Raw genomic sequence first — 23,276 nt, 5'->3', positions numbered from 1 at the left:
CATCCAGAGACTGTCCCACCTGGAGATCCATGCCATATACAGTAACCAAACCCAGACAGTATTTTGTATACCAAGAAGCACCCATTGACTGGAGCCTGATATACCTGTCTCCTAAGAGTCTCTGACAAATACAGAGGCACATGCTGGCAGCCAATCACTGGACTGAGCACGGGGTCCCAAAGGAGAAATTAGGGAAAGGACCGAAGGGGTTTGCAACCCATATGAAGAACAACAGTATCAACCAACCAGGCACACACACCCCCAAGCTCCCAGGAACTAAACCATCAACCAAAGAGTACACATGACAAGACCCATGGCTCCATTCTCATATGTAGCAGGGGATGGCCTTGTTGGACGTCAGTGGGTGGAGAGGCCCTTTGTCCTGGGAAAGCTTGATGCCCCAGTGTAAGGGAATTCTAGGGCGGGGACTCAGGAGTGCATGGGTGGGTGAGCACCCTACTAGAAGCATTGGGAAGGAGGATGGAATAGAGGATATCCAGGAAGGAAACTAGAACAGGGGATAATTTTGAAATGTAAATATATAAAATATCAAATAACAATAAAAAAGGATACCCAGGATCCAATTTAGAAACTATATGGAGCTTAAAAAGAAGGAAGACCAGTCGCATATGTAGCAGGGGATAGCAAGGACTGAAGGAGTGAGGGGAATTGCAACCTCACAGGAAGAACAATATTAACTAAATAGATCACCCAGGTTTCCCAAGAATATACCACCAAACAAAGAGTACACATGGAGGGATATATGGCTCCAGGTATGTTGCAGAGGATGATCTATTCTAGCATCAATGGGAGGGTAGGCCCTTGGACCTGTGGAGGTTCGATGCCCCGGAATAGGATGATTATAGAGCTGTGAGATGGGAGTGGATAGGTGCGTGGGTGGAGGAGCACCCTCATAGAAGAAAGGGGTGAAAGGTTAACTGGAAAGGGGATACAATTTGAAATGTAAAAGAATAAAGTGGTTAATAAAAAATATAATTCTCATAGACTGACAGCCAGAGTTGAGATGACTATACCCAGTATGTGACTTGGTCATACCCACATATTACAGGTGAGATATCTGTAAGTGCATAATTTTCTCAAGAAATCTATGATTTTTGTATTAGTTCTGAAATTCACCCAAAAGAGATAAAGGGGAGAAATATGGTAAAACCAGAAAGATATAACAAATATTTTAACCATGAACAGAAATTACAAAGACATGTGTGTCTCCATTGCTTAAAAGAATAAATGAAAATCATATAAAGAACATTTAATTTATAGAGGACCTGTTTTCTGTGTAAAATGACTATGAAGTTTACAAGGCCAATGGAATGTTTTTTGTTTGTTTTGTTTTGTTTTTGTTTTGTTGTTGTTGTTGTTGTTTTTTTCTGGGAAGAACTGGATAAGCTGCACCTAGAAACATCATTGAATTGTCACCTTAGATTTGGCATATGAGGTTACTGGAACAAGAAAGTTATCCTGATGTTAGAGTTTCATAGAAAACATCTTACAAAGCCGGGCATCTCAGAAGAGGACAGACTTAAAGGGAGATCCTCATTTTCAAACAGAAACTCTCAGCAAATGCTGCCAGTGTTATTTCAGGAATGGTCCTGATTGAGTTTGTGCTGTCAGTTCTGTTAATGTCTTCGGAGTGGATGTCTTTACTATGGTTTCTCACTTAGTATCCAGTGTTTCTGGATGGGAGATTTGCTTGTTGGTTCTTGTCTTGGTATCCTAGGTTTGAGGACAGGATGTCATTTTCTTTTTCTTTTCTTTTCTTTTCTTTTTTCTTTTTTCTTCTTTTTTTTTTTTTGATTTTCTTTTTAATTTTTTTGTATAGCCCTGGCTGTCCTGGAAATCACTCTGTATAATAGGCTGGCCTTAAACCCAAGTGCTGGGATTAAGGGAGTGTGGCACCACTGCCCTCCCGGATTGCATTTCTTAATTTCTTTGTATTTCACATAGTTTTCATTATCACAGACTAAGAATTTAATATGGTTTACAACTAGGAATCTAGTACACAGAATATATCATAATAAAAATTACACACTGTTGAAAACATTAAAACTTTAAATGCACAGACTGTCTTTCACGAAAAACACTAGAGAGGCTAAATTTGTTTTACCCAACAGATTTTAACAATTGTTTCATGTGTAATTTTCTAAGAAATGCTACAATAATGAGTAGAAATACCTTGTTTTTACTTCCCATCTTGCATGATGATCTTTTCCACATAGATTATATTCTGGTTGTATGATCTTGGAAGGAGAAAATGAAACTCACAGAAATTTATAATAAATGAGAAGAAAAAATGAATATTCAAAGTCAAATATGTAAATGTGAATGAAAAAAACTTTAGTGTCCTATGCCAATCATGTTGAAATATTTTCTTTCTCTATGCAGTCTCTCTATTTATTGAAGATGGTCCTTCACTTGTCGTGCATTCAAAGGTGATAGGATTACAGATTATGTGCATATGCCACCTACAAAACTTGTCCTTAAGGTTATGTTCTTTCTTTTCTCCAGTCTTTTCTACTGTTAAAGCCCTGTATCACTTCCCAATTTTAATGGCTGTCCTTAAAACAGATCATCTCAAACTTAATAAAACCTAAAGAATAACTATCTGTTCATGTTCTCAACATTCTGCACACAGAGTAAGAAGTACCTCAGGCTTTCACTGATGTCGCAAAAGAAGCCTGTATTCACTATTGTTTATACTGATAAATTGGATTTCACTAGAAGGTGGTACAGAATGTCTTTAGTTCCGGCACTCTAGAGACAAAGGAAGGCCGTGCTCTGAGTTTAAGGTTGGCCTGGTCTATAGGCCAAGTGCCAGGAAAGCCAGGGCCTCCCCAGAGAGACCCGGTTTCAAACCAAAGCAAAATTAAAAAAAAAAAACAAAAACAAAAACAAAAAACAAGCAAAAGAAGAAAAAAAGAAAAAGGTAAAAGAAAGAAAGAAAGAAAGAAAGAAAGAAAGAAAGAAAGAAAGAAAGAAAGAAAGAAAGGGAGAGAAGAAAGGGAGAGAGAAATAAATTTAGTTTTGTTGTCTTTGTTTCTGCTTGGTTTGGTTTGGTTTGGTTTTTGTTTTTATTTTTGATTGAGTGTGAGTGTGTGTGTGTGTGTGTGTGTGTGTGTGTGCGTGTGTGTTTATGAGAATGATACGGGTCGTGGTAAGTCATGAATCTCAGGCTGGCATCAAACTTCCTATGAGTTCTGATTGACTTTTGACTCCTGGTCTTTTCCCTTCCATTTTCTGTGGTTTGCACTACACGTACTTTTTGTGGTGATCTGAATCAAACCCAAGGTCTCCTTCATTATATGAAAGCACTCTATTGAACAAGCCTTATTCTTAAACGTAAGCAATTCTTAATTAACACTTTCTCTGCCCTTCCACATCTACTCAAAATAATAATAATAATAATAATAATAATAATAATAATAATGTCTCTTTGGGAAAAATAAAAACTATTTTTTCTTGGAAATCTTAGAGAACATTTCCGGAGTTAGAAGTGACTCAGATTTTCATCTGTGTTTAATAATATTCTATTCAAGGAAAGGGGACCTTATAATTAGCAGACATCATTGGTAGCCATGCTGTGTACCAGTTTATACAATAAACCATGAAATTCTCTGCCTGAAATGTGGATTTGTAAATAAAATAAGACTCATTATTGGGGTGGAAGATTAAGATCGAATAGGATATAGCAGGTTTGTTCTAAATGTCCTAGCTTCTAAAGTGCCTTTTGACATCCAAGTCCTTTATTTGTGCACAGTGCTATTCCCCAGAAAACAGTTTTTGTTTGATTTTTTTGTTTTTGTTTTCCATATAAGCTGATAGTCAACTGTCACCTGAAGTGATATTTTTTAAGAAGGTAAATTTTAGAAATATTTAACATGAAACTAAGAAGCAAGCACATGCACTAAGTTTGTAGATGAACATAAATCTGGTTTTCTGAGCCATAACATTCCATACAGTCCTATCCTTAGAGAGATTTACAAATTTCATATCAAATGTATAAATGCACAACACTCTCATAAAATCACACCTAGACATTTTCCATTACAAAGTCCTCTCTAACTGACATTCTTAGAACACCAAATAAACGTCTTTTAATATAATAGGACATGTTCTTCTTGAAGCTACTGTTGACTGCATATCACACCTCAGATTCTGAATAAGCCAAGTGTTAACAGAAGTATTTGAATGTGTCATGTCAAAATGTTTCTAAAATGTTTGTGCTTTATATCAACAAACTTTTTTTTCCTTTAAGACAATTACCTGTGAAAAACCCGTTATTCTATAACCTTTACTTAAAGAAATGTTTCTCACTTATAAAAAAGTTAACAGAAAATAAATAGAAAATATAATATCATTTGTTTGGGTTTATTTGTTTTGGGAAGATTTGATAAATTTTTTTATAATTTAATTTTAAATAAAACAGATATGTATGTAAATTAAATAGTCTAATTTTCTCCATTAAGGTTGGGAATCTTGAGCCAAATATGGGAAAATACATTAGCTTTTCATTATTGAAAATATAATTGTTGTTTTCATATAATTAAGCATAGCAAATAAATATTTAGTTACTGCAAATGTAAGTGTATGAATACATATGTTACTATTCTCTTCATTTGTAATTACAGCTTATACTCTATGTACCTGTGTACCAATAACATTTATTATAAATGCCTCATTTTCTGGAAATGTAAAGAATAAATGCATTCTATATCATTTTTATAATTAGCCTTATAAATTTCTGTGTTTCACACTCTGACATGCCCCATGTTGCTATTTTTCCTTCAGAAAGATTCTTCTAAAATCAAATGAACATTTTCCTATAATTAAGTATACTGGAGACATTCTCAGATTTGTAAGGTTTGAAATTAGTACATTTGTTCTTAAAACTGCCTGACACTTTTGTTTACAGGCTGTAATAAGTATATTATCTAAGACTTGCATATAATAGAATAAAATGACCTCTACACAAGCATGCTGCTCTAATCTAAAAATTGGATTTTACATGTGAAAATTTTAAGCATAGCCAACAGAAAAACATTTACAAACAAGTTACCTTGACCTGATGAAATTTGCAACTTACTTTTTTTCTTTTTTTGTGTGGTGACTGCAATTAGCAGTTTAAATTACTGAGCTATGCACCCTGACATACTTCATGCTGCTATTAGTACCTGAGAAAAACACTTCTAAATTCAGATAATTATCCTCCTAATTAAAGAATTACACGCTGATATATCTCAGTTTCAATGAAAAAAATATTTTAGCCTGTTAATTACTAGCATTTGTTTTATTTTTCAAGTTAAATTGAATCAACCATTTAAAGAAGACTACAGTGTGTCCTTTTTTTTTCTTTTGGTTTGGTTTTTGTCTCTTTATCTGCATCAGCAGCAGATATCTTGGTTCCGGGACTCCACCAAGAGTATTGTGCACAGGTGAGAGTGTGGACTACAGAAGCTAACAGCTTCTGTGACAGGACGAAGCAACACAGCTTCTGGTACAGGTCCTGTCTTGGGCCTTCATCTTAGGCCATGAGGGAGGTCCGAATGCCAGATATCTGTGCACCTTCCCTGTAAGAGGAGAGCTTGCCTACAGACAGTACTCTGACCACTGAAACTCAGGAGAGAGCTAGTCTCCTAGGTTTGCTGATACAAGCTCTAACAAGAGACAACTGTAAAAACTAACTCCAGAGATTACCAGATGGCGAAAGGCAAACTTAGGAATCTTAATAACAGAAACCAAGACCACTCACCGTCATCAGAATGCAGCATTTCCACCCCACCCAGTCCTGGGCACCCCAACACACCTGAAAACTAGACCCAGATTTAAAAGCATATCTCATGATGATGGTAGAGGACATCAAGAAGGACTTTAATAACTCACTTAAAGAAATACAGGAGAACACTGCTAAACAGGTATAAGACCTTAAAGAGAAAGCACAAAAATCCCTTAAAGAATTGCAGGAAAACACGACCAAACAGGCAATGGAATTGAATAAAACCATTCAAGACCTAAAAAGGGAAGTAGACACAATAAAGAAAACCCAAAGTGAGGCAACGCTGGAGGTAGAAACCCTAGGAAAGAAATCTGGAACCATAGATGCGAGCATCAGCAACAGATTACAAGAGATGGAAGAGAGAATCTCAGGTGCAAAAGAATCCATAGAGAACATCTGTACAACAATCAAAGAAAATGGAAAATGCAAAAAGATCCTAACTCAAAACATCCAGGACATCCAGGACACAATGAGAAGACCAAACCTACGGATAATAGGAGTAGATGAGAATGAAGATTTTCAACTCAAAGGACCAGCAAATATCTTCAATAAAATTATAGAAGAAAACTTCCCAAACCTAAAGAAAGAGATGGCCATGAACATATAAGAAGCCTACAGAACTCCAAATAGACTGGACCAGAAAAGAAATTCCACCCGACACATAATAATCAGAACAACAAATGCACTAAATGAAGAGAGAATATTAAAAGCAGTAAGGGAGAAAGGTCAAGTAACATATAAAGGCAAGCCTATCAGAATTACACCAGATTTTTCACCAGCAACTATGAAAGCCAGAAGATCCTGGACAGATGTTATACAGACACTAAGAGAACACAAATGCTAACCCAGGCTACTATACTCAGCCAAATTTTCAATTACCTTAGATGGAGAAACAACAGTATTCCAGGACAGAACCAAATTCACACATTATCTTTCCACGAATCCAGACCTTCAAAGGATAAAAACAGAAAAAAAAAACAAAAACAAAAACAAAAAAAAAAAAACAATGCAAGGACAGAAACCACCCCCTAGAAAAAGCAAGAAGGTAATCCCTCAACAAACCTAAAAGAAGACAGCCACAAGAAAAGAATGCCAACTTTAACAACAAAAATAATAGGAATCAACAATTACTTTTCCTTAATAACTCTTAATATCAATGGACTCTACTCCCCAATAAAAAGACATAGCTACACAAACATGGCTACACAAACAGGACCCAACATTCTGCTGCTTACAGGAAATGCATCTCAGGGAAAAAGATAGACACTACCTCAGAATAAAAGGCTGGAAAACAATTTTCCAAGCAAGTGGTCTGAAGAAACAAGCTGGAGTAGCCATTCTAAAATAGAATAAAATCGACCTCCAAACCAAAGTCATTAAAAAAGACAAGGAGGGGCACTTCATACTCATCAAAGGTAAAATGTTCCAAGAGGAACTCTCAATCTGAATATATATGCTCCAAATACAAGGGCAGCCACATTCATTAAAGAAACTTTAGTAAAGCTCAAATCACACATTGCACCTCACACAATAATAGTGGGAGACTTCAACACACCACTTTCATCAATGGACAGATCACGGAAACAGAAACTAAACAGGGACACAGTGAAACTAACAGAAGTTATGAAACAAATGGATCTAACAGATATCTACAGAACATTTTATCCTAAAACAAAAGGATATAACTTCTTCTCAGCACCTCATGGTACCTTCTCCAAATTTGACCACATAACTGGTTACAAAATAAGCCTCAACATATACAAAAATATTGAGATTGTCCATTACATCCTATCAGATCACTGTGAAATAAGGCTGATCTTCAATAACAAAATAAATAATAGAAAGCCAACATTCATGTGGAAACTGAACAACACTCTTCTCAATGATGCCTTGGTCAAGGAAGGAATAAAGAAAGAAATTAAGGTCTTTTTGGAGTTTAATGAAAATGAAGCCACAACAAACCCAAACTTGTGGGACACAATGAAAGCAGTTCTAAGAGGAAAACTCATAGCTCTGAGTATCTCCAAAAAGAAACTAGAGACAGCACACATTAGCAGCTTGACAACACACCTAAAAGCTCTAGAACAAAAGGAAGCAAATTCACCCAAGAGGAGTAGACAGCAGGAAATAATCAAACTCAGGGGCGAAATCAACCAATTGGAAACAAGAACTATTCAAAGAATCAACCAAACAAGTAGCTGGATTTTTGAGAAAATCAAGAAGATAGATAAACCCTTAGCCAGACTCACTAGAGGACACATCCTAATCAACAAAATCAGAAGTGAAAAGGGAGTCATAACAACAGATCCTGAAGAAATCCAAAACACCATCAGATTCTTCTACAAAAGGCTACACTCAACAAAACTGGAGAACATGGATGAAATGGACATGTTTCTAGAAAGATACCAGGTACCAAAGTTAAATCAAGATCAGGTTAATGATCTAAACAGTCCTATATTACAAAGAAATAGAAGCAGTCATTAATAGTCTCCCAAACAAAAAAAGCCCAGGACCAGATGAGTTTAGTGCAGAGTTCTATCAGACCTTCAAAGAAGATCTAATCCCAGTTCTTCACAAACTATTCCACAAATTAGAAACAGAAGGTACTCTACCCAACTCATTCACTGAAGACACAATTACTCTGATACCTAAACCACAAAAAGACCCAACAAAGATAGAGAACTTCAGATCAATTTCCCTTATGAATATCAATGCAAAAATACTCAATAAAGTTCTCTGTAAATGAATCCAAGAATACATCAAAACAATCATCCATCCTAACCAAGTAGGTTTCTTCCCATGGATGCAGGGATGGTTCAATATATGGAAATCCATCAACTTAATCCAGTATATAAACAAACACAAAGACAAAAACCATATGATCCATTAGATGCGGAGAAAGCATTTGACAAAATCCAACACCCATTCATGACAAAAGTCTTGGAAAAATCAGGAATTCAAGGCCCATACCTAAACATGATAAAAGCAATCTACAGCAAATCAGTAGCTGACATCAATGGGTAGAAGCTGGAAGCAATCCGACTAAAATCAGGGACTAGACAAGGCTGCCCACTCTCTCTCTACCTATTCAACATTGTACATGAAGTCCTAGCCAGAGCAATTCATCAACAAAAGTAGATCAAGGGGATACAAATTGGAAAGGAAGAAGTCAAAATATCGCTTTTTTGCAGACGATATAATAGTATACATAAATGACCCTAAAATTTCCACAACAGAACTCCTAAGCCTGATAAACAGCTTCAATGAAGTAGCTGGATATAAAATTAACTCAAACAAGTCAATGGCCTGTCTGTACACAAAGCATAAACTGGCTGAAAAAGAAATTAGGGAAACAACACCCTTCTCAATATTCACAAATAATAAAAAATACCCTGGTGTGACTTTAATTAAGGAAGTGAAAGATCTGTATGATAAGAACTTCAAGTCTCTGAAGAAAGAAATTAAAGAAGATCTCAGAAGATGGAAAGAGCTCCCATGCTCATGGATTGGCAGGATCAATATAGTAAAAATGGCTATTTTGCCAAAAGCAATCTACAGGTTCAATGCAATCCCTATCAAAATTCTAAATCAATTCTTAAACGAATTAGAAAGAGCAATCTGCAAATTCATCTAGAACAACAAAAAACCTAGGATAGCAAAAACTCTTCTCAAGGATAAAAGAACCTCTGGTGGAATCACCATGCCTGACCTAAAGCTGTACTACAGAACAATTGTGATAAAAAACTACATGGTACTGGTATAGCGACAGACAAGTAGACCAATGGAATTGAATTGAAGACCCAGAAATGAACCCACACACCTATGGTCACTTGATCTTTGACAAGGGAGCTAAAACCATCCAGTGGAAAAAAGACAGCATTTTCAACAAATGGTGCTGGCACAACTGGCGGTTATCATGTGGAAGAATGAGAATTGATCCATTCCTATCTCCTTGCACTAAGGTCAAATCTAAGTGGATTAAGGAACTCCACATAAAACCAGAGACACTGAAACTTATAGAGGAGAAAGTAGGGAAAACCCTTGAAGATATGGGTACAGGGGAAAAATTCCTGAACAGAACAGCAATGGCTTGTGCTGTAAGATCGAGAATTGACAAATGGGACCTAATGAAACTCCAAAGTTTCTGCAAGGCAAAAGACACCATCAATAAGACAAAAAGACCACCAACAGATTGGGAAAGGATCTTTACCTATCCTAAATCAGATAGGGGACTAATATCCAACATATATAAAGAACTCAAGAAGGTGGACTTCAGAAAATCAAATAACCCCATTAAAAAAATGGGGCTCAGAACTGAACAAAGAATTCTCATCTGAGGAATACCGAATGGCAGAGAAGCACTTGAAAAAATGTTCAACATCCTTAATCATCAGGGAAATGCAAATCAAAACAACCCTGAGATTCCACCTCACATCAGTCAGAATGGCTAAGATCAAAAATTCAGGTGACAGCAGATGCTGGCGTGGATGTGGAGAAAGAGGAACACTCCTCCATTGTTGGTGGGATTGCAGGCTTATACAACCACTCTGGAAATCAGTCTGGCGGTTCCTCAGAAAATTGGACATAGTACTACCGGAGGATCCAGCAATACCTCTCCTGGGCATATATCCAGAAGATGCCCCAACTGGTAAGAAGGACACATGCTCCACTATGTTCATAGCAGCCTTATTTATAATAGCCAGAAGCTGGAAAGAACCCAGATGCCCCTCAACAGAGGAATGGATACAGAAAATGTGGTACATCTACACAATGGAGTACTACTCAGCTACTAAAAAGAATGAATTTATGAAATTCCTAGCCAAATGGATGGACCTGGAGGGCATCTTCCTGAGTGAGGTAACACATTCACAAAGGAACTCACACAATATGTACTCACTGATAAGTGGATATTAGCCCAAAGCCTAGGATACCCAAGATATAAGATACAATTTCCTAAACACATGAAACTCAAGAAAAATGAAGACTGAAGTGTGGACACTATGCCCCTCCTTAGAATTGGGAACAAAACACCCTGGGAAGGAGTTACAGAGACAAAGTTTGGAGCTGAGATGAAAGGATGGTCCATGTAGTGACTGCCATATCCAGGGATCCACCCCATAATCAGCATCCAAACGCTGACACCATTGCATACACTAGCAAGATTTTATCGAAAGGACCCAGATGTAGCTGTCTCTTGTGAGACTATGCCGGGGCCTAGCAAACACAGAAGTGGATGCTCACAGTCAGCTAATGGATGGATCACAGGGCTCCCAATGGAGGAGCTAGAGAAAGTACCCAAGGAGCTAAAGGGATCTGCAACCCTATAGGCGGAACAACATAATGAACTAACCAGTATCCCGGAGCTCTTGACTCTAGCTGCATATGTATCAAAAGATGGCCTAGTCGGCCATCACTGGAAAGAGAGGCCCATTGGACACACAAACTTTATATGCCCCAGTACAGGGTAATGCCAGGGCCAAAAAGGGGGAGTGGGTGGGTAGGGGAGTGGGGGTGGGTGGGTATGGAGGACTTTTGGTATAGCATTGGAAATGTAAATGAGCTAAATACGTAATAAAAAATGGAAAAAAAATGGGGCTTAGAGCTAAACAAAGAATTCTCACCTGAGGAATATCGAATGACTGAGAAGCACCTGAAAAAATGCTCAGTATCCTTAATCATCAGAGAAATGCAAATCAAAACAACCCTGAGATTCTACCTCACACCAGTCAGAATAGCTAAGATCAAAAATTCAGGTGATAGCAGATGCTGGTGAGGATGTGGAGAAAGAGGAACACTCCTCCATTGTTGGTGGGATTGCAAGCTTGTACAACCACTCTGGAAATCAGTCTGGCAGTTCCTCAGAAAATTGGACATAGTACTACTGGAGGATCCTGCAATACCTCTCCTGGGCATATGTCCAGAAGATGTTCCAACAGGTAAGGACACATGCTCCACTATATTCATAACAGCCTTATTTATAATAGCCAGAAGCTGGAAAGAACCCAGATGTCCCTCAACAGAGGAAGGGATACAGAAAATATGGTACATTTACACAATGGAGTACTACTCAGCTATTAAAAAGAATGAATTTATGAAATTCCTAGGCAAATGGATGGACCTGGAGGACATCATCCTGAGTGAGGTAACTCAATCACAAAAGAACTCACACAATATGTACTCACTGATAAGTGGATATTCGCCCAGAAACTTAGAATAACCAAGATATAAGATACAATTTCTAAATGCATGAAACTCAAGAAGAACGAAGACCAAAGTGTGGACACTTTGCCCCTTCTTAGAATTGGAAACAAACACCCATGGAAGGAGTTACAGAGAAAAAGGTTGGTGGTGAGATGAAAGGATGGACCATCTAGAGACTGCCATACCGAGGGATCCATCCCATAATCAGTTTCCAAACACTGACACCATTGCGTACACTAGCAAGATTTTGCTGAAAGAACCCAGATATGGCTGTCTCTTGTGAGACTATGCAGGGGCCTGGCAAACACCGAAGTGGATGCTCATAGTCAGCTATTGGTTGGATCACAGGGCTCCCAAAGGAGGAGCTAGAGAAAGTAACCAAGGAGCTGAAGGGATATGCAACCCTATAGGTGGAACAGCAGTATGAACTAACCAATAGTTATTAGTTATACTGCCTCCCCCCCCCCCCCCCCCGCCCAGAGCTTGTGTTTCTAGCTGCATATGAATAAGAAGATGGCCTAGTCGGCCATCAGTGGAAAGAGAAGCCCATTGGTCGTGCAAACTTTATCTGCCTCAGTACAGGGGAACGCCTGGGCCAAGAAGTGGGAGAGGGTGGGTAGGGGAGTGGGTGGGGGACATGTGGGGGACTTTTGGGATAGCATTCGAAATGTAAATGAAATAAATACCCATTTTCAAAAAAAGTACACGAAAAAAAAACTACTTTAAGAACAATAATTTGCTCATTAATTTTTAATGTTACATTATGTTCTTTTATACATTTTCCTATCACCATTTTTGATTCTAAATATCTGGTGAACATTTTCAAGTATTTATCTTATACTTCCATTATTAGATTCAGACAATGTCATTATGGCAAGCAGAAAGAGTTTAGCTGTTCTTTTCAGTATTTATCAATTTTCAAAATCTGATTTACTTCAAATATTAAATATATTTTAACTGGTACATAAATTGTGATTTATCATATCAGGACACACGTGCGTTGCTTTATATCAAGATCATTGTTGCCGCTATTGTTCCAGTGCTTCATGATTAAAACTTCGAAACCATTTCATCTACTATCCATCATGACAGAATTAAATAGTAGCACACCAGAACTTACACCATATACTGAGAAAGCTTTCTGGTCCCTTCTGCTCATCTATTCCTTTCACTTGCTAGAATTCTTGTTGAAATATATTTTGTGAATAGAATCATATGGAATTTGTCTTTCTGTGCTTCTTATTTCTCTCAACAAAATGTTCTTGATTTCCAGATGTGTTGAAAATTATAGAATTTCATTATTTGAGATAATGTATGAGGACTCTGCTGGTTTCTTAACTCCATGGAGTATTCACTTTTAAGCTTTCACTTTAACTGCCATTTTGTCTTCTGTTATAGAGTTGCTATTTCCTATCTCCTTTGTATGCAAAAGTTCACAGCACAGGGTTGGAAGTACCTATTTTTAGCTGGACCACTGCAGCTATTGTTATTGAGTAAAGTACAGTCTTGATGCTTTAGTTTTCATTGCCTTCATGATTAGAATATTTGAGGATTTTTTAAAAAATAATTTTGTCCATTTATATGTAATTTTTATGAAAAAATGATTCAGGTTAATTTCTTTCAATTTTTGTTTGGAATTTTAAAGTTCCTTATATTCTAAATATTATACAATTTTCTGATCATTTTCTAAAATTTTCTTCTATTTTCAGAGTAATCTTTATTATTCATTCTTTTATTTGCAGTATAGAACTTGTTCATTATGTTTTTTTTTTTTACTATTTGTAGATATTTGTTTCTATTTTCTGTGCTTTAGGTTATTTTTAAAATATATTTTTTCTTTTATGTGATAAACCATATCTCATATGATATTTTTTAGTCTTTTTGTGACTTTATATTATTTTGAACATTCAAAATATGTGGAAGTGCCCATGGTTGTCAGACTCAGGTCTTGATTAAGACAAATAGATTTACGTCTACTATTTTACTGTTTCCGTTCAACATGACACCACAAGACCCACTGAAAGCAGCCAGACAAGAAAGCTAAAGGGCACACAAGAACTGGAAAAATAACTTAGATTATTAAATATTTGACACAGCCCATTATCTTTTACATAATTTTGATACTCTCATTAATGGGTACTCTATTTAAAACAATCTCAACTCTACTCTCCACTTCCAATTCCTGCTTCTGGCACCAATTTTTCTCCAATTAATGACAAATTCATCTTTAATTAATATTATTTTGGTCTCTGCTTAAATATTTGGGATTGGATAACCTTTGAAGGGTTTGTTCCTGGAGAATACTAATTCTCTCAGCACACTGTTTGCCTATCGTTTATAGTCAAAGGATATAGATTTATGAGATTTTTTTCCCACCTATGTCAGTAGGTCAAGTGATGTATGTTGTGTAGGTCTTGTTTAGACAGGCATATTCTTAAGGCTTTGTGGATAAAGTTGTCTGTAGTATATAAAACACACACATACACACACACACACACACACACATACACACACAGAGAGAGAGCGAGAGAGAGAGAGAGAGAGAGACACATACTCATGCCAAATAACATGAACAAATAAATAAGGTAATTTCATCAAAGAGAAGGAAGCATGCTGCTTACGTAACTTAAGAATATGTTAGAATTTGAAATAAGCGATGACTCATGGGATTAGACTAGAACGACAATAAAATAGCTCAGTAGAATAGTAAAGAGAACTGAGAAGTAAAGGTATATTATGGTACATGTCGGGTGTGTGTGTGTGTGTGTGTGTGTGTGTGTGTGTGTGTGTGTTTGTGTCTGTGTTTATCCTTTTGAATCTGATTGGTATCTATGAGCTTACATTTCTTAATATTGTTCATAATATTTTGTTCAATCAAGAAAGTATTGTGAAACTTTATGTCCTCATACATGTTTTAAAAACAATTTTCATCTTCAGTGGGCCACCATTTCATGATTTAATATTTTCTATTTTCAATAATCACTATAAGAGCTGATCATGTTAAAATCTCTAAAGCCAAAGTCAAAGTTGTAATCAAGCTTTGCTTTACAGCTGTCCTGAAACAGTCCTATACCACATTTAATTCTAAATCTTGTGTTAGTGATTGTAGCATTCCTCTGTATAAGATTCCATTAACCTAATTCAGGCTTTATTAGTTTAACTATCTAACCATCAGCTTTCGCATCTAGATTGAAATTAAGGCAAAGAATATAAAGACTTACTGCCCAGTGTGCACTCTCAGTATAATCATTACAACCTAATTGGACTGCAGACAGTTGTCCAGGTTACTTGCCCTGAGGCAGAAACGTTTTCCAAGGGCTAGGAAGGTTCGCAGGTTTGAAACCTGCCATGAGTTGATAAATGTGCCCCAAGGAAAAGCACTTGCAGAAAGTCAGAGTGTTCATTCATCATTTTTTCTCCAGCATTTTCCATCCTTACCTTCATTCTTGTCAAGTCTATCCTTTTAACAAAACTTTGCTATTTTTTCAAATATATTTAACTACAAACTTGACAAATTATACATATTATACACAATTTGTTGTTAAGATATACAGAACTAGTATGTATCAAACTAAGTAAAGTATCCATTATTCCCCCACAGTAAGTAAGACCTTTTTGATAATATCAGGAGTTTCATCCAGAAAAAAAATTTCAAATATAAAACATAGTTCTATTTCTATAGTCACAAACTATGCAATAACTCTCAAGTTTTATTCTTTTATCCTAACTGAAATGTTGTGTTAGTAAATAACCATTCCCTTAAAACACAATGTCCATTCTCTGCTTTTAGGTCTTCATTCTTTATTTTGACAAAAATAAACCTAACGGTATGGGTTCTTCCTGGTGCTACTTACTGTTTTGTGTATAATATCCTGCTTCACTTTGCTTGCTTGAGGACCATTCATTCCTAACACATTTTGACTAAATCATATCACTCATAATATATTAGGTTTATTATTTCTTGCTTCATTATACATTATTATCCATTGTCTTTTAAACATTGTTATATTAATTTGAGGAATATTTTTACCTTCTTTTGTTTTAAGGTGAGCATTGGAAAAAATATACTCTCAAAGGAGACACTCATGATTATAAGTTATGCAGTTAACTAGAAGCAGTTTGAAGAGAATATGTAATGCCTTCCTATATAATAAAAAATAATGGAAAAATCTACATACCAGTAACATAAAATGGCTCAAAATTTAATTAAAATGTGGTCAACTTATGATGGGTTGTCATGAGAGTCGTGAGACTGTGAAGGCACACTGCAGATGCTGACCACTGTTTCCTCACGAGTGGAACTCAAGACCTCCCAGAGAACTGCAGAGAAACCTGAGAAGCATTAGATGACAACCCCATCTATTACAATAACAGTAACATTTCTCTTTCGTTGTTGTTGTTGTTGTTGTTGTTGTTTTGTTCTGTTTCTTGTTTTTGTTTTTTTTTTTTTTGGTTTGTTTTTTTTTTGTTTTGTTTTGTTTTGTTTTGTTTTCCTTCCCGAGACAGGGTTTCTCTGTATCGCCCTGGCTGTCCTGGAGCTCACTCTGTAGACCAGGCTGGCCTCGAACTCACTAATCTGCCTGCCTCTGCCTCCCAAGTGCTGGGATTAAAGGCGTGCGCCACCACACCCTACAATTTCTTAATATGTGGTTAACTTCAAATCAAGAAGAGGTTGTACTCCGGTACCAATAGCATATAAGCAATACATAAAACGCCAATGCCCTCAGTAAAACACTAACGTTGCAGTAACAAATGCAATCTTAATATCCACACAAAGGATTGATAAAAACGAAAAACTTTCCAACCATGAAGTGAAACATAGTTTCAACAGGAGCAATCAGTCCTTTCTTCGTATTTTTGGGGCAAGACACACTTGATGATATTAAAAGCTCTGTCTTACCTGAATCTTCAAAGTCACTGTTGTAGGCTTTCCATGTTTCTGTTATTCGAAGAAGATTCTCTTCCATGGCTTGAATATCCATGGAAGGGCAATTACATTCTGGGAATTTTGGACCACAGTGGCACCAGCAGTCATTATCCTTGCAGATAAACTCGCCCTCAGAATTGCAAGCAATGTAGCTCAGTGCTGCCTGTACAAAACGTTCCTGAAGGTAGTCGGGAAGGAGAACTTGAAGCCCTTGAAAGACAAATGAAAGGATCAAGTTTGTGGCCTCAAACGTCATCAGAAAGCACTTGTTTACAACACCCTGAGTAGAGAAGGTAAAGGTTATCATTTTAACCTATGAATATACCTCTATTTAAAAACTATCACTAGGAAAGGTATCTTCCTACACAATTTCAGTACTCAAAGGCTACAGGAATATAGAGTCTCAAAATTTACACAAAAGATTATTATTCTATTTAAAATCCAATCTTCTGGATCGTTGATGTAATTGATTAGGGCATTTGACAATGTTTTACAGAAACTGCCTCTTGATCTCAATACCTTCTTACTTTTAGCCTATCATTCTGTCAAAACTATAAAAATATAATATCATTAGTTGTGTTCTAAGAGTTGCATCAAAGATAGGATGTAGAAATTAACACAGGACACAAAGAAGCCTATCTTATATGAGTCTATTGTTTAGGAGCAAGGACAAAGACTGAGCATAGAAGAGCAGATGGCCTGACATAGTTTCTTCACAGTCCATTTCTTTGTTGTGTGCAAGTTATCCCTACTGATTCAGTTAATTACTTTATTAGATGCCAGTTTAGTAGTTACTATCTCTTTAGGGAATTGCTATATGTGAAATAAATATTAAACATAATATTTGAAATTTTCCATTTAATATATTTTGAGAAAATATAGTTTCAGTTCCACAATCTTTGGATACATAAAAATATTTTTTATAAAAGGATGAAATATTCTAACTAAGCCTCACATGCTGATACATGCATGACACTCAGCAACTGAGAGGCAGAGGCTGGGAGATAAAGCATTATAGGCCTCCCTAACTTATATAACAGGATAGAGGATAGACGGAGTTAATTACGAGCTAGAAAGAAAGAAAAAAATGAAAAGAAGGAAAAAGTGAAAGAAAGAAAGAAAGAAAGAAAGAAAGAAAGAAAGAAAGAAAGAAAAGGGAAGGAAGGAATGAGCAAGAGACAGATAGTGAAGGAGGGAGGAAGGAAGGAAGGAAGGGAGGAAGGAAGGAAGGAAGGAAGGAAGGAAGGAAAGAAGGGAGGGAGGGAGGGAGGGAGGGAGGGAGGAAAGAAGGATAGAAAGAAAAAAGGAAATTAGAAAAGAAGGAAAGACAGTAGGAAGAAAGCAAAGAAGATAGGAAGGAAAGATGGAAATATGATAGGCCTAAGAAAAATGGTTAGTAACTAAAATGGTTGATAGGAATGTTGCCGCAAATATGTCCACACATGTTCACACATATTAGGACACTTGTGTAGCCACATACACATGATTATGCATACACAACCCATGTATGCAACATGCTCATATAAAAAAAGAGAAAAAGTCAAGATAGAAGGAAACATTTGGTAAAAGTAAATATAAACATTTGGAAAATTACACCAACGCTAAATAGGTTTTTTAACACTGAATTTTTGATAATATTTACAGTTCTTACATGACAAAATCTATTGGCTAGTTTCATCTTGACTTTTACCTATGAACCAATTTTGTTAAAATTAATCATTAATATTCAGGGGAAAACAAATTTTACAAACACATTGAGAACTGCACCCATGTCTCTCTATCAGTTAAGCATAATTCCATGTATTTGCCAGTAAATGAATTCTATACGTTTACTTATTTGGAATTTTATAATTTGTAATTATACAGAAATATTTATTGGAAAGTTTATTTGAAAGATCATTGCTTGGAATGCAAAGTATGTGAAAATGACTGACATGATAGTCTCCTATAATGGGCAGTATATTTAATAAAAATAAAATTACTGTAGTAATGAAATAAAATGATACATGTTAATGTTATTCACCAGATATTACTAATTGGGTCAATAATTAAATTAGCCCTAGAACAACAAACAGATCACTAAAGACAGCATCTGACCATTTGTGTGACATACGACTTGTTTTCAACCTTTTGAGGTTTAATTTTCATCTCATAGGGTGACCATGATAAATCACAAATGAAGCAATGACAAACTCAAAGTATTCACATAGTGTTGTCTCAGTGTTAATAGGCAGTATTAAGGCAGAGCAAGAAACATAAACTTGGAGTCATGTTCATTATAACTCTACATGAGAAAGAGGTCAATGCAATTAAATCATCTGCATTTAAATGACATTTAATAGTCTAGAAGTACTCTGATAGTATGTCCTGGAAGAAGAATATATGGAGAAAATGTGAGTTTTAACATTATGACATATCTGAGAGAGGCAGTTAATATGTATTAGAAAAAAAGAACATACTACCTTGAAGTTTACCTAGAAAATTCCTCATACCCATTAATTAAACCCAACATATCTTTTAAAATATTTACTGAAAGTTATATTGTCCTCATATTTGCTACTGAAAACCACAATAACTACCCCATGGCCTGTGACATCATAGAGCATAGAACGTAGAGGAGAATATGCGATTGCTGCTTTCCTTTTTGTTGTTGTTGTTTGTTTGGTTGGTTGGTTGGTGTTTTGTTTTGTTTTGTTTTTGAGACAGGGTTTCTCTGTATTGCCCTGGCTGTCCTGGAACTCACTCTGTAGACCAGGCTGGCCTCAAACCCAGAAATCTGTCTGCCTCTGCCTCCCGAGTGCTGGGATTAAAGGAGTGCACCACCAAGCCCTGCGGTTGTTGCTTTCCTAAATCAGTATAACACATAACACCATTCTGAATAGCTATCCTATGACCACAGGGAACTGACCACAGGGAACTGTAGCTTTCAGTTTTCTTCAAAGAAATTTCCTTTGGCCATAGGCAGAAAACATTTCAGAAATCACAACTATTCAAAATTAGAACAACTGGTATTAAACACACTGGGAAAATTACAAGATCCAGATGTACAGATAGTCTACTGATAATATCTCTTGTTTATGTCAGGGAACCTGAACACATGAATTCTCAACAATAAGGTTGTCTAAGCAAAACCTACAACAACAACAACAACAACAACAAATCTCACACTGCATGGAATGTCAACATAGACAGTAGAAAACCCAAACTGCACCTAGATGAAGAATTAAACTTTTATGACTACTGAAAAAGAAAGAATCAGTATTTAGCAGAATCCAGAAACCAGACACATACACAGGACTACACAGTCAGCCAAATCGCACGCGCGTGTGCACACACACACACACAAGCAACATTACATTAACTCAGTGGTTTATACTTAAATACATATGTTATCACATAAATATCTAATAATAACAATTAAAAATGATAGTGAATTTGAGATAAAGCAATGAGGAAAGTAGCATAAAATTATGTGAAGATAGTACATGTAATTAAATATTAAAATACATATTAAAATGTGAAGGAAGTAGAAGAGAAAGATCATTAAGCTCCACATACCAGCATATAAAAGAGATGCCCAGTGCATGTGCAGTTTTACACACACACACACACACACACACAGATATAGATGTATATGTATATCTATAAATATATATATGTGTGTTTATGTGTGTGTATGTATATACACCCATATACATCCTTGAAATCATGATTCTATTTCAAATTTCAGTATCCCAAAATATTTCATCCCATCATTACATTTTTATTAATTACATTATATTTTTATTAATTACATGTACTCATCTATTAAAACTACCTAAAAATTTAAATTTTAGCTAAGAATTTAAGTTGCCTACTGTACTATATTATCAACATTATTATATGTTATACTATATAATAATTGTAATATAACATTTTCAGAATGAAAATCTTTAAAACAAAAATCTTTCCAGTATAAACTCTCAAAAGAACTATACATAAGTAATTTCACATAATAAAGCTTATTTCGAATGATTTTCAAATGTTTATGAATGATTTTCAAATCAAGTATAAATTGCTTTTTAATTTTAAACAACTTTTACATAAACTTCATTCCCTAAACTTAAGGTTCTTTTGCTTACTCTTTTTATCTATTTACTTAGAGTTTATAATTTGATATGAAGCACCCACAATATTAACTATAGTATATATAAATCAAATGTGTAAGTAATGAACTTTTATGAATTTAGAGTTACATGTATAGCTTCTATAATTTTTCAAAATATCTGTTCTGTACCTTTATAGGCAATGCAAGTCTACAGGTTATAGACAGGGTATAAATTGAGATACTTCCTGCAGGAAAATATTCATTTAATTTATTTGTCTTAAAATATTTATTTGTACACATCATCAATATATGATTTTTAATTATTTGTTTAACTATTCCATAAGTATGTGCTTACTTACTTCAGGATATATATTTGTGTATTTTAGAGATCACACAAACACACACACATACAATTGCTAGGGTCTTTAGCAAAACATCCTAAATTTAATCATCTTAGAATGCTATTGAATTACAAATCAATCTGAACTTAATAGTGAGAATAAACTCAATTTGATATAATATACTCTATACATCTACTTACCAGGGAACTAAGGTACCATGGTCTGCTATTAGGTTAAATTTAAACTGCCTGTCCTATTTTATATGAATAGAAAGAATTACCAATTGTACAATAATTAATATGAAAAATACATGGACTATTAAAGCATATAGAGTGAACATATGACACACTATAGAAGGGTGGTTGGCATTTAAAACAAAACTATTATCCATACAATAATTAATGATTATTACTCAATTTGTGAAGAAATATCAACTTATTTGGTTGATGGTCTAGATCATCTTGTCAATAAATTTGAAAAAACTAGTACAGATATGCTTTAACTTTTCCTTTGTAAGATTTATTATTATTTTAAACTATATGTTATAGATGATAGATAGATAGATAGATAGATAGATAGATAGATAGATAGATAGAAAGATAGACAGACAGACAGATAGAGAGAGAGAGAAAGAAAGAAAAAGAAAGAAAGAAAGAAAGAAAGAAAGAAAGAAAGAAAGAAAGAAAGAAAGAAAGAAAGAAAGGTATACAACATTGCAGATGTCTCAGAACCCTAGGACTTTCAGAGTCCCTGAATCCTGATACCCAGAGAGTGATGAGCATACCTATGTGGGGTCTAGGAACTAGACTCAGATCCTCTGGAAAAGGACCAAGTGAATATAAGTCATCTTCCCAACACCCACTGGCTTATTCCCATAAATCCAAAAGAAATTATAACTGGATATCTTATCACCTAGATTCATAAAGAATTCATGAAAATTTACCAACTTACCTTGCAACTGAATTTTATTCTCAGGACTCTGAACCAGAACAGAGCTGACAGAATCTAGGTTGTCATAGTTACTGCAGCCAAGAGGACCTGTCCGTGTTTCTGTCACCTGATTAAACAAAGAGAAACCACTCATTAACTTTATTAAATAAATCATGCTGTTATAATGTACTTTCTGTTGAGTATGCTTTTCTGAAACTATATTTTTTGATGGTAAACATCACTGAAAGTTTTGATACACAGTGGACAACAACAAGAGGTACTTTAAAGCACAATCATAGGATAAGAAACATATTTCCAGCATTTTCTTTTTCTTCTTTTGAGACTGGCATAAATCTAATACATATAAAGATCACTTTGAAAAAAATTAGTAATATATTATCATATTTTTGCAAAGAAATAACACGCCAAACTCCTCAGTGCTATTGGAAATTTTTGACTTATATAATAATTATTTTAGTTTTCACTTGTAAATCAGTCACATTCCAAGACACTGTCAAAAAATGACCATCAATTTTATTACATGATGTGAAAATATATCCACCTTTATGAATGCAGCAACTTCTAAGTTGTTTGTCTTCTATCTGCTCAGCAGAAATCTGTGCTTCTGTTCAGCTGGGATCTTAACTCACTTTACCCTTTACCCTCTTCCAACCAAGTTTGAATGAAGTGTTCTCCTTCTCTCCATTGAATCTAATTTATTTTATTTATGCTCAAGACCAACTTCATGTGAGATACACTAAAAAGGCTGTAGTTTTCAAAGCAAAGTTTTAGTATGGAGTTGTAAAATATATTATGGATACACAATTTTAAAATCTATTGTTATGTGGATAAATTTGTGACCTTAAGAAGATAGAATTTGGCCTGGTTTGGTGGCACACGCCTTTAATCCCAGCACTTGGGAGGCAGAGGCAGGTGGATTTCTGAGTCTGAGGCCAGCCTGGTCTACAAAGTGAGTTCCAGGACAGCCAGGGCTACAGA

General features: G+C 35.5%; 1 protein-coding gene across 7 annotated transcripts in view; it reads right to left on the bottom strand.

Moving 5' to 3' along the window:
* Brinp3 (bone morphogenetic protein/retinoic acid inducible neural specific 3) overlaps nt 1-23,276 on the bottom strand; it is a 406,844-nt gene that overhangs the window by 133,589 nt on the left and 249,979 nt on the right. For all 7 annotated transcript variants that reach the window (NM_001357571.1, NM_153539.3, XM_030252958.1 and 4 more), the window contains 2 exons: nt 22,299-22,404; nt 16,893-17,129 (listed from right to left, as the gene is read on the bottom strand). In NM_001357571.1, the coding sequence (NP_001344500.1) occupies nt 16,893-17,129; nt 22,299-22,404 (343 nt within the window). The remainder of the gene's footprint in view (nt 1-16,892; nt 17,130-22,298; nt 22,405-23,276) is intronic.

Source organism: Mus musculus, chromosome 1 (genome assembly GCF_000001635.26).
Source record: "Mus musculus strain C57BL/6J chromosome 1, GRCm38.p6 C57BL/6J".
Taxonomy (NCBI): Eukaryota; Metazoa; Chordata; class Mammalia; order Rodentia; family Muridae; genus Mus; species Mus musculus.
Note: the sequence above shows the minus strand (reverse complement) of the source record. Positions and strands in the feature narration are given on the sequence as shown.